We start from the raw sequence: 13,094 nt of genomic DNA on the forward strand, positions 1-13,094 counted from the left end.
TAGAACTCCATCTTTCACCTGTTGCTCTAGTCCTCTTAGGATTGGGGAGCACAGGTGTCTGGGGGGGGGGTGCTTGGCATCTTGTTTTCCACTTTCCCTTCTCTGTCCCCAAAAGGAATAAATGCCCAGAAGTGGCCTGCTTCTCACTGAAATGCATTTCACTGGTGTTCTCTAGAGGAATTAAGCCAGGAGCCAGGAATTAAGCCAGGAAAATGTTCCTGACGGGCCTGCTGTATATTTGGGGCTCCCCTGAAATAGCTTCTGGCTTCTACAGATAGAGGGGTGAAGCCTTTAGTTCTGAGGTCCTTGGAAAAACCTATAGCATACAACTTTAAGGGGCTGGGTACTCCCAGGACTGGGCCATTATAGGAAGCCACTAGGGGTCACCTGAGTCTCCAGGAACACATACATTTGAGGAATGGAGGTAATACTTTTGCTTGGGTGTGTGTGTGCCTGCAAACTCTTCAAAGGCGGGGACTCAGAGTACAGGGAGGTAAGAGAAGGGTGTGTCCCAATGGGAAGGACCTTACTCTCTTCAACTCCCTAACAATTGACCCACACAACTCATGGCTATGCCTGTTGCTGAGGTTGAAGTCAGGTAGCTCCTGAAGGGACTGTGTCCTCTGCATGCCTCAGTGGCATGCTGCCAAGACTCTGACGACCTGGGCCACCTGGGGTGGCTCTACTTTCCACTATCCCAGCTCCTAGGAGGGATAGGATTCCTAGGAGTAGAGGTGGGGGAGAGGGCAAGAGTCCTGTGTAAGAGTCCTCTGAGAGAAGAGAGGCCCAAGTTCAGAGAGGAAGGGTACATATGGTTTCTGTGTAATGCAATTAGTGGTATGCAAAGATGGACTTTGAACTTGCTGGCTCTGAGCATTGGACAGCTTTTAGAGCTTCATTTTTCTTATTTTAAAAATGGGAATAAAACTCATTGTTAATGCAGGGCTGTGGTGAATATCAAAAGTGCATAGAGGCTGTTAGAATGCAATTCCACACACTTTGCAAAGCAATAGTCAGATTTTCAGAATTACATCTGATGGGCCTGCTGTAAAACTTAGAGCTGGAGTGAGAGCCTGCTGCTACGTGGACGTAACCTTGAACTTTAACTCTTGAGGCTGCTAATTAGTGATCAGCAAAAAAACAATAAACAAGAGATCGCTGCCCTCATTCCTTCACCTTCGCGGAACTCAGAATTGTGCTTGGAGTCCTGGAAGAAATCACTTAGAAGCATATGTTAACAGCATCTCCTACTTGCCAAAGCAGGGAGTCAGCAAGTAGATATTCTTTAAAGGCCAGCTGAAAAGCCCAGGAAATAAGGAATGTTTTCAGAGTGGATAATTCAGGGCTACTAAATATACAAGCTTAAAGCAAAGCCAGCAAGACAAGATTGAAGTCAGGGTTGCCTTCCTAGACAAGGAATAATCCAATCAGCCAATGAGAGACCTGGCCTGACCGGCGTCATGCCAACACCTGTTGGAACCGTGGCATCTCTTTACCATTCCAAAATAAGCTTTGTCGGAAATGAGGATCTCAGGAGTGATGAATCAGAGCTGGTAAAATCACCATCAGAGCACTACCAATAAACACACACAGCAACCTTCCCTGTACTAGTGGAAAAGCCCAAACCCACCTAAGGGACATTTACACATGAATGACTGGACAGGCGTGCATCATGCTGGGGCCTGGCACCAGAACTCCTCCAAGGCAGACTGCACAAGGCAGATACCTTCTGTCCAACAGCTGCGTTATCCAGACCCACAGCGTGAGGGAACCGGCACAGCAAATGGTTTACAAACCCTGAGCACAGCTTCTCCTGGCCGCGGCTGTTTGCATCCACATCCCTGCTAGGATGCTTTCTCAACTCCAGAGCATTCCTCCAGACCAGAAGACCCACACTTACATTTTATGGGGGATGGAGGCCAGGTGAAGGGCCCAACCCTGGCCCACCGCTGCTCAGTTCGGCTGGATGCTCAAGACTCCTGCACTTTGAAAAAGTAGCCAAAGCATGCTGCTGCCTCCCCCACCAAACTGTCTACAGCTTCAGTGTTGGTTTTCTGGGAGTTTCCTCCCAAGTTCTCCTAGAGTCTAAGTGTTTGGGAACTTGGAAGACATAAGCTGCTTAGGATCGTAGGCCTGCTTAGGGACTCTGCGTGATTCTTCTGACGGTCCATTTTTGAAGAGCTTCTTTTTTTTTTTTTTTTTAATTAAAATTAAATTTAATTAAAAAAAAAAAAAAAAGAGCCGTCTGTTGGTTTTCCCAAAGACAACAAGTCCGCACTTAAGAGATCTATCTACACTCCAGACAGAGCAGTTTCTTGGAGTCCTGTGGGTCTGGAGTTGAGGTCAGGAAGAAGGAGGCTGACTAATATTCACAGACGGGCCCATACGGAGTAGAATGAGGGGTTTGGGGGCTGACCCTGGAAGGAGGGGCTGGGACAGGGGAGCTCCCACTGGTGGGAGGCGACTCCTCCTACAGTTAAGCCCAAGTTCTCAAAACCTGCAGGAGAAGACTCAGAGGACCCACGAGTGGGTTCTGCCTTGGGATCGTGGAGTGGTAACACTGCAAGAGGCCTGGGGACAGCCCCAAGAGGGCGGAACACCAGGCCTCCTGACTCCCGGGGAGTGGGGCGCAGAGGGAGAGGGTTCGCGCGCAGGGCAACTCACGGAGGAGAAGTTGTGTGGGCCGCAGAGCTCGCCGCGGTACTTGCAGGAGAGCAGCATGTCCTCAAGCTGGTGGCCCAGGCGGTCCATGAAGGCGGCGCTGATGCCCTCGAAGTGGCGCGGCGGCAGGAAGAGGCGGAAGTCAGCCAGCTTGCGGAACCACTGGCGGCGCGGCTCGTCGCCGCGCAGCAGCTCGCTGACGAGCGGGCGCGCGGTGCGGTTGGGCAGCAGCAGCCCGAGCCAGTGGCCGGCATAGTAGAGGTCCCCCTTGGAGAGGCGCGGGAAGCGCAGGGGGTTGTTGTTGCACACGGTGACGGCGGGGAAGGGTAACTGGCGGCTCCACTCGCGGTGCACCCGCGTGTGCGACGGGAAGCTGAGCCAGTAGAGCAAGCGGTTCGAGGACCAGGACAGCAGCAAGCCGAGGGATGTACAGAAGGCCAGCACCCACAGCGCCCGCCGCTGGAAGGAGCCCCCCGCCGCCGTGCGCCCGGCACACATGTGCCGCAGCCCGTGCAGTTTAGCGCGGCTCAGAGACGGCCGCCCCCTGCGGGCGACCCCTGGCCCCTGCAGCGCCCGCTCGCCGCCTCTGCCGCCCCCGGGCTGCCCGGCCGCCGCCACCGCCGCGGGCGCCGGCTCCTCGCGGGCCATGCGGAAGCGTCCCGGGCCGGTGAGCGCGGCCGCGGGCAGCCCGGCTCCGCCGCTCCGGCTCATTCATTCAGCCCGCGGCTGGCGGCAGCGGCGGCGGCCCCGGCCGGGTGGAGCCGCCATGGGAGTCCGCAGCAGCAGTGGAAGCAGCAGCAGCGGCAGCCGCGCGCAGCCCGCGCCAGGGAAGCGTGCGCCCGAAAGGAGCTCCGATGGCGCGGCATGCCCGTCCGGCGCCGCCGCTGCCGCCTCCGCGGGCGCCCGCCCGGGACTGAGCGCCGCCTCAGCCCGCAGCTCCTGGCAGTGGCCTCTCCCGAGCGCCTCCCAGACTCTCCCGGTCCCTGGTCTTCCTGGAGGATGCCCGGCGCCGGGCACTACTTCTGGAGGGGTCCCACAGGGAGCCGCCTCTCCAGTCCCTGGGTGCTGCGCCCGCCTCCCCTCGTCCTGGACCTCGGGGGACCCTGAGCCGAGTCCCCCCTGCCCCGCTTAACCCCAGCTTTTACGCTGGTCCTGGGAGAAGGGCCACTCGGCCACCATGCCTGATCTGGACATCCCCAGGGATCCCACCAGCCCGGCCCGTAGCCCAGCGGTGCTGGGACACGGGAGAGAAGGCGCCAAGGAACGAGCGCCCCCAGAGGCGCACCGCAGCTCCTGGCTGGGCGGGCGGGGTGGGTGTGTACGGGGGTGAGTGGTCGCCTTGCCGGCTGCCGCCTTCTTTCCCTTGCCCTCCAGGACCCTTCCTTGTCACTGCTCCCCGGGCTGCGCTCGGCAGAGACCCGCTTAGGCTTCCCCAAGTCCCGCGCCTAAGTCCTGCCAGGAGCCCGCTCTCGCCTGGGGCTGAGAGCTTCTCAGGGCGTCCTGCGGGAGGCTGTTCGCCGCCGGGCCCCTTCAAGGATGCTAGCTGCAGGGAAGTGTCGCTTCTCGCCTCGGCTTTCCCAGGTGGCTCGCGTCTCCAGAAAAGCCCGGCCTTGCTGTCTCTTGCCTCTTCTCTCTGCCCCGGCGGCGACAAGAGCTGGGGACTGCGGAGCCCCGCCAACACCTCCAGGGGGTGACCCGGACTCGCTGCTCCGCGCGCCCTTCTCCTCTCAAGACTCCGAGCTCACGGTGGCCGTGACGCCGGCTAAGCTCCTTCCCCGGTTGCCTGGGAGAACCCTCTTCGGGCCCCAGGCGAACTTGGGCAGCGGCCGCGCGACGCTGGCGCGGCTGGGCTCCGAGCACCTGCTCCTCCGCTCGCTGGCCCCGCGGCTCGGGGCGGGCGGGGCGGCGGCGACCGTGAGCGCCGTGCGCTCCTGGAGACGCGGTGCTGACGCGCCCGGCTCCTCCTCGCTGCATTTTAATTCCTGGCCACTGTGGCCGCTGCACACCGAGCGGGAAGCCTCTTGCTGGAGTCGGCCGGGTGCGGGGGTGGGGTGTGGTGGGGATCGGGATGGGGATGCGCTGTACAGATGTGCTCCTGTGTGTGGGCTTGTGGGAGAGATAAGTAGTATAACCATTGTGTTGATGTGGCCGCAGTGTAGACAGGGGTGAGAGGACTCCTGAGTGTGTGAGAGGGGCTGTGGAGAGAGCAAGTTGCTGTGTAGTGTGGGCATTTGAACACGATTGCGAGTGTGGTGCCAAGTATTGGGTGTGCGTAGGATGTGCATTGTGTATGTGTGAATGGGCATTTCTGTGAAATTCTTGAATGTGAGCATGTCTGCGGGTGGCGTGCTGTGGCCATTAGAGTGTGGTGCATGCGGGATGTAATGTCTATGGTGACATGTATGTTCCGTGTGTGTGTGTGCACTTAATGAGTCCTGGGTTTGAAATGGATGTGTTGATGTGTGGGTGGATATCAGGGTTTCTAGATGTGGTGTGTTTTATGTGTGTGTGTATGTGCATGTGTGTATGTGTGTATGTGTGTGTGTATGTAATGAGTATGTGTGTTGAGGCATTGCGAGCAGGGTAGGTTCAGTGGGACAATCCTCCCCTCAGCCTCTTAGGGGCATTCCATGTGTGCCCCAGCCCCTTCCCTGGAAGTGCCTATTGCTCAGCCCTGGCCCAGTCTGCCAAGCACAGCTCTCCAAGAGAGTGGGAAGGAGGAGTGGGACTTCCAGGTACAGGAGACTCCATCTTTCCCATTCCCCTCGCTGGGATCCGGCAGCCCACTGGTTGTCTGATAATGTCACCCTTCCATCCTGGATGGGCCCAGGATATCCCACTAACCTCTGGGCACTTTAGACTCTTTGATTTGGTCTTTTTAATATTTAATATTTTGCCTTGACTTGTTTGGGAGGATGGATGAGACACATAGTGCACTGCTAGCTCCATTTCAGAGGTGAGATTAGGAAGGCCAAGTACTTACCCAAGGTCACACAGCCTGTAAGTGGTAGATCTGGATTCAGCACCCAGGTCCCCAAAGCTCTAGCTCTTTCTACTGCACCACAAGGCCTTACAGTTTTCATTCTCCTGACCAAGCACCTTGAGGGCAGGGTGGGAGTCTTGCTCTTGTGGCTGGCTGGGCATGTAGGGTGCACAGTAGGACTCTACCCATGTTTCCCAAATAGTTGGCTCACTGAGGCCTTGCTGGGGCAGGGAACACTTGGAGCCCCATTACTCCATGAGATAAAGGCGTTTTCCAGACATTATCCAGAGAGTAGAATTTGGTGGGGGAGGCAGTGTGAAGGGACTCCAAAGGTGGGAGGACGCTCCAGTGGAAGAAGAACCGAAGTGTGTATCCTTTGGGGGAGAGGAGGCTTGGAGAAGCAGAGATTTGGGTGAGGAAAGGAGTTTTACCCTCTTTGTAATGATGAATTAGGGACGATTTGGCCAGATCTGTTGAATGAGCTGTGGGTTTCAAAGCAGGAGAGAAGCAGTGCTGGGGTGGATTTTCCCTCCCCACTGACCTGAGGGCACCCCTGCAGCGTGATGACTTCCTGCAGCTGGTCTCTGGAGAAGAGGACCTCTGAGCCCCTCATTTCCCACTCACCCACATACATACATCCACAGAGTCACACATGTACAAGCACACATATACACACACACACTACACACTTATACATGAACATACATGTATACCAACATATACACCCAAATGCACATATACCCAATGCATACTGCATAATACCTACACACAACACACATACATGTAACATGCACAACACACACACACGCACACACACACACACACACACACACCTGGAAGCCCTTCTCACTCATCTGGGGAAAAACCTTTTGCAATTGGTCATTGATGACAGTTGGCTTTGGGTTTGGTTGGTTGAAGATGTCTGTTGCTGGCTTTGAGAGGAGGGTTCTGAAACTGCCTGCTGTACTGCGGCCTCTACCAAAGGCTCATACTCCGGTGCTCCCAGCCTGGTCTCAAGGGTCCTGGAAATGCCACAGTGACCCGTGTCTTGGCCAAGGTGGGGTGACCTAGTGACCTCAGTGCAGTTACTGATGAAGCAACCAGGACAAGCATGTGCCATCTTCCAGCATCATAACTCTGGAGTGGCATGAAGCTCTATTTTATAAAAGCCTTTAAAACATTTTAAGTTTCCGATGTGTTCAGCTGTTGTGTGCTTGCCTCTTTCCTAGTTATTTCCCCGTTGAAATGTGCATGTGCTACTTTTGATTGACCAAGTGTCTTCTCTGCCATGAGGCTTCCTGTTAATTCTCCAGATGGAAGCTCTTTCAGGGAGAGGAGGGGTAGCCTGCTTAGGCCCCAAGGGGCCTTGACACAGAAATCTAGAGAAAGACACATGGGCAGCTAGTGACTCCAAGCAATGATTGATGGTTCTCTTTATGGCACCTGTATGCAGCACATTCTCTATGCAACTTGAAATACTCCCACCCTCTTCTCTGACCAGTACTTTGACCAGCCCAGTGAAATTCTGTTCTTTCTTCAAATCTCAGCTTATGCATTGCCTCCTAGGTTAGGGTTTCTTTGATTCTCCCAGACAAACTTGGGTCATGCTTTTCCTATGATCCCATCACATCTTGGAAGATTGATACCTCTTTGATAGTCCTTGTCACAGTTTGTGTCCAAGCCTTTCTGCTGGACTATGACCCATTTGCAGACAGGGACTACACCTCATTCCTATTTGTATCCCTATCTCTTAGCACAGTGATGAAACACTGGTACCGGGGAAGGGGAAAAAGGAACTAGTATTTCTTGAACAACTACTGTATGCCAGGTACAGAACTAGGCACATAAACAAATGTTATTTAATTTCTCACTCCAACTCTGCAGGGGAGGTTTTTTTTGGCCTTGTTTTAAATACACTGTTTGTTTTTTTAGGGACGAGGGTCTTGTTATATTGCCCAGGCTGGTCTTGAACTCCTGGGTTTAAGCAATCCTCCTGCCTCAGCCTCCCGAAGTGCTGGGATTACAGGAGCGTGCTACCATGCCTGGCTATTTTTACCATTGTTGATGCAAAGGCTTGGTGCACAGGATTTGAATCCAATTCTAACTCATTCCAAAGTGCAAGGCTTCCCCTGTCCATCATACTTCCTTTCAAAATTATATTATTATGATAATAAAATAAATGTAGGACTTCCTAAGTGCTAGGGCCTCCTCTAAGTGTTTTACACTAAAAACAAGTATCATACATGCTGTAAGTGTTTAATCCTCAAAATAAGGAGGCAAATACTACTTTTTCTCTACTTTAAAGAGGAGGAACCCTTAACCACAGAGAGGTTAATTTACTCACTTTAAGCCACACAGCTACCAATCAGGAGACCAGGCTTTGCCCAGATAGTCACTCCATCCCTGTGTTCTCCAGCCCTAGTCCAACTGCCTCAGTTCTCATTCTCAGAGGTAATTGGACACAACAGCTCCTGTAGAATAGTGTTACCATCCTGGAAGACTCCCTTGGCCAGAAAAAAAAAAATTCATGAGGCAGAACAGAGGTGACCCATATAACCTCTCCACCAAGAAATTACCATTTGGCATTGTGATGTACCAATCATAAGTTTTTAAGACAATTTCCCTTGTTTATCCCTGAAACATCTGTTCACCACACCTGGTGTTCTGGCATTCTGATGTTGGTGTGTGATGTTGTGCACAGTGGCAGGAAGGTCTTCTGGCCAGCCCTCCCTCATTCTGGGGTATAACCACCACCACCACTGGTAAGCTGTTTTCTCTCATGAAATAAATCTGTTGGGAGGGGAGATCAATGTAAGTAAACACGGTTTCCTGAGCTGACAATTTTCAGAGCTGACAATTTTCAGAGCTGACACTTGTGTGGCTTGATCAGGTTTCACTGGAGCCCCCAGTGTTCCTGTTTACCTGCTACGCAGAGGCTCAGAATTGGAAAACATCTGAGATACCACCTAAGCCTCCTTCCTGCCTGCTGTAGGAATCCCTTCAATACATTCCTTCAGTGACCGTGTAATCAATTCTATTCTGGAACATCTTGCTGTGTTTAAAGCTTCTTCCTTTCATCAGATTGAAATCTGTCTCCATGTGAATTTCTCCCATTTCTCCTAATTTATCTCTGGGGACCCACACAAAAATAACTTTGGTATTTCTTTCACGTGGAAACTCTTCAGACTCTTTATAGAATCAGAGCACTTTGATGCTGAAAGGGGTCTAGCAGTCCACCTGTTAGTGAAGTCCTCAAGACCATCCTTTCTTCTGCAGGCTAAATGTCACCAGTTCCTTCAACTGTTTCTCCTGTAGTTTCTGCTCTTGAGATGGGCTCTTGGTTGTGAATCTCCTCGCAACGTGATCCTCCAGCCCTGTGGAGTATAAGCCTACCAACCCTTTTACTCTTGATCTGATACTTCTAGCCCCTGACATTTCTGCTGGTGGTTGGGGGCTCTTGTTTGTCCCCTTGTCTCAGGGATTTCATGGAGGTGGTAGATGGAGAGATGGAACCACAATGTTGGGTTCTTGGTGTGCTGCTTAGAATGCTGAATGCACTTTCCTTTAGGACTGTTCTGCAAATGGTGATAAGAGCTAACATTACTTTTAATATTAAAATTCATCGGCTAGGTGCAGTGGCTCACGCCCGTAATCCAGCACTTTAGGAGGCCAAGATGGGCAGATTGCTTGAGTTCAGGAGTTCAAGACCAACCTGGACAACATGGCAAAACCCTGTCTCTACAAAAAATTACCTGTGCATGGTGGTGCACATCTTTAGTCCTAGCTATTCAGGAGGCTGAAGTGGGAGGACCACTTGAGCCTGGAAGGTCGAGACTGCAGTGAACTGTGGTCATGCCACTGTACTCCAACCTCAGGCATCAGAGTGAGACCCTGTCTCAAAATAAATAAATAAATAAATAGTAAAGTTTATTAATGCTATGAGGCACATGGGCTTTTGTGGAGGATCACAACTGTGATCTTCAATTGATCTCTTTTTTTTCCCCTTTCTCTGCCTTTTTTTTTTGGTCTTATTTCTATACTGTTCATGGCTCTGTGTCACTCTGCCTCCCTCTCCCCTCCTCTCTTTCCTTTCTCTTCTTCTCTTCCCTTTCTCTCTCTCCAACCTCTGCCTGAAGCCTAGGGGTGTTCTCTGATACCTTTTTAGTCAATGGTATTGGTGGCATGTGGGCCCTAGAGGTGGCCAATGTTATAGCATCTAAGCAAATGTTCAGGAGTCATGATGGGGACTCCTGTACTGGTGGAAAGAGAGAGAGGACTTCTTCCCTGTGGTTTTACTCATTGCACATGGGTATTCCTACACCCCTCCCTTCCTTCCCCCATGGAACTGGCACTGGAGTTGCTGTTCCTTCTTTCCTTTCACGTGCTTCAGTGTCTCCACTGCCTTTCCCCCTCACTCTGTTTTTGTTGTTGTTGTTGTTTGTACAGCCTTGGCCTCACCTAATTCTCTCTTTTTCTGGGGTCTTTCTTAGGTGCACCAAATGGTTTTTTGCCCTTTTAGTCATTCTCATTTTACTTGACTTTGAGCTCCCAGCTACCTTTCTTCTATCACAAGCAATTCCCAGGTATAAGAGGTCAAAGAAGGGGCCATGACCACCAAAATAAAGAACGTGGGCTGGAAGGATCAGGTCCAGAGTGAAAGGAGCTGGGAGGCTCACACTCCACAGGATTGGAAGAAGGTTGGCTGAAGCATTGTGGTCCCTGCTTAACGGAGAACCCTGTGAAAGTGGGAGCTGGGTGTAAAATATAATTTAACCCTTTCACTTTCAGTGGAAGAAGTTAAGGTCCAGAGTGGGGAGAGACTTGCTGTAAATCACACCTGCTGATACTGATAAAGGGACACAACCAGAATCCAGGTTCCAACTTCCAACTCATTCTCTGCTCACTCTATCAGAGGATCTTTAAAAAACAATCCATTTTAAAATTGGTAACATATTCACATGTTTCAAAAAACACAAAAGAGTATCTAGTAAAAAGTTTCTCCACCCCATCCCCAGCCGCCACAGCCACCCAGTTTTCCTCCCTGGAAGCTACCAAAGCCATCAATTTCTTGCGTGGTCTTTTAGAGATACTTTATGAATATACATAAGTGTACATAGTCTTTATATGCCCTTTTTTTCTACACAAATCGTTGCAGTCAGTGAATGTCGTTGACTAAAGTAATTGTATTTCATGTTCTTCACACCTTTTTTTTTCAGTATTTTCAGCTAGTTTGTGGTTGCCTTCCTTTGGCACCTCATTTCAACTTCTGTTATTTTCCTTAACTTCTCATTTCCCATTATCCTGCTTTCCCATCCAAAAAGGACAGCGGGTCCTATGACAAGGTGGTACACAAGCTTGTCATCTTATGATCAGATTTTCCCTTAACCCTTTGCTAGATACCCTAACGGATGAAAGCTGTCATGTGGATAATCTTAAACAGCAGGTTATGCAGATATTTCTGTTTGCCTCTGAAGTGCATTATGTTGTGTATTTGCATATGATTTAATTTTCTTGTCATATTTTTCTCAGGCTAATTATAACACATGCAACTGAACGTCCTAAGCACACAGCTCTTCTTGGTCTAGGAAGATGGTCCAAACATGCATTGGTTGGCAGAGAGATCCAGTTTAGGATTCAGAAGTTTCTGTAAATAATATATAGAGTGGGTAAAACATGACAGGGAAAGAACCAGAAGGTGTTAGTGCCAAAAGTCATCTTAAAGAGCATGCAGTTGAACTAGGAGAGGAAATTGAGGTAAGTTTAGAGACTTGTCCCTGGTCACTGAGAAGTTGACATAATGAAGATGATGATGATGATAATGATAATGATAGTTGATAGTTGACATTGATTAAGCACTATCTATAAGGCGCTGTGTTCAATGAACATGATTTAACTCATTTTAAAAATTTATTTAGTTATTTTTTTGAGAAAAAAAAATGATGTCTCACTCTGTTGCCCAGGCTGGAGTGCAGTGGTGGTGATCTCGACTCACAGCAACCTCCGCCTTCTCAGTTCAGGAGATCCTCACACCTCAGCCTCCCAAGTAGCTGGGACCACAGGTGTGCACCACCATGCCTGGCTAATTTTTTTTTTTTTTTTTGTATTTTTGGTAGAGATAGGGTTTCACCACGTCATCGAGGCTGGTCTTGAACTCCTGAGTTCAAGCAATCCGCCTGCCTCGATCTCCCAAAGTACTAGGATTACAGGTGTGAGCCACCATGGCTGGCCAGACTTAACTCATTTTATCTTCACAGCAACTCTATGAAGTGTGTCCCACCATTATAGCTCTTTAACATGAAAGGAAACTGAGGCAGAATGTGGATAAGTGACTTGTCTAGTCTGTGGCTGAGATTCAAACTCAAGTAGTTTGGCTCTAGAGCATAAGACCTTAATTAAGGTGGCTGAAATTAGCTGAAAGTAATGACTATAGTGTTTATTTATTGAGCATTTAATGGATGTTGGGCACTGTCTTTGATGTTGAGAATACAAAGTCCACTCAGATGTGGTCCTTGCTTTAGCTCTCAGTTTAGTGGGGAACATGAGAAAGAAAATATTAAATATTCATATGAAATGTTAATTAATTATTAAAAGGCGATTTAAATAAAGCAGATAAATGCTTTATCAGGGATGAGCACAGCATGCCGGGAGGGTCCCGAGGAGAGGTCTTTTTCCCTTGACTGATCTGAGAGCCATCGCCATACACTTTCTCTGTTTTCTCCTGAGTTTCTCCATTTATTCCCATGTTCTCACTTCCACTCACAGAGAATCCGGTTACCTCTGCCCATGAGGCTCACCTGGGAGCCAGGATCTGAGACAGGCAGAGGCAACAGCAGCACAGCCTCTCCTGCAGATGCCCAGACCCTATTCTTCTTCGACAGTGTCCATGTCCTTCTCCTCACAGGGGTTTAGTGTTCCTGAAGGTGTCTTGTTGACTGGTGCCATCCACTTTCTAAGTTTGGGCCACCTTCATAATTAATGTCTCCTTCCCTCAGTATCCCTTGCCTACCATTGCTTTATTCTCAGTTTAGATAACTGAGTTTTGGTTGCAACGTTGGCTGTGATCAAAATGTTAGCAGAGAAATGGAATCTTTCTTGCACACTTTTCTACCTGGTTTACTGTCCCATACACATAACAAAACTCTCATTAAAATAGTTAAGCATAATAACCTTATCCAGCAGTAACCATACACTCATGTGACAAAAAACCATGCAGTTAAAATAGGATTTAATGAAATATACAACCCAAGGTAGAATGAGGCATTTTATTCACGATTCCTTTACTGTCCCCTTAACTATTTTCAGTCATGACTTAATCTTGGCTCTCACCTGGCTCTCACCTCTGCTTCAGGGAGCACTAACTAACCAGCTCCTAATCTGTCTTGCAGGCAGACCCTCTGCAGTGGCTTAGAGATTTAGGGCCAGGCTGATGTGTCAAAAGCCTCCATTCAGG

At 50.0% G+C, this 13,094-nt stretch overlaps 1 protein-coding gene across 2 annotated transcripts in view; it reads right to left on the reverse strand.

The window, feature by feature from the left end:
• The window catches only part of LOC105485175 (acid sensing ion channel subunit 2), a 1,135,324-nt gene that overhangs the window by 276,873 nt on the left and 845,357 nt on the right, over positions 1–13,094 (reverse strand). Inside the window, exon 1 of one of the 2 annotated variants that reach the window (XM_071082717.1) lies at positions 2,665–4,552. The exons of the other annotated variant lie outside the window; for it this stretch is intronic. Coding sequence (XP_070938818.1) covers positions 2,665–3,372 — 708 coding nt within the window. The 5' untranslated portion in view covers positions 3,373–4,552. Of the gene's footprint in view, positions 1–2,664; positions 4,553–13,094 lie in introns of those variants that run through there. 2 annotated transcript variants of the gene reach the window in all.

This window comes from Macaca nemestrina, chromosome 17 (genome assembly GCF_043159975.1).
Source record: "Macaca nemestrina isolate mMacNem1 chromosome 17, mMacNem.hap1, whole genome shotgun sequence".
Lineage (NCBI taxonomy): Eukaryota > Metazoa > Chordata > Mammalia > Primates > Cercopithecidae > Macaca > Macaca nemestrina.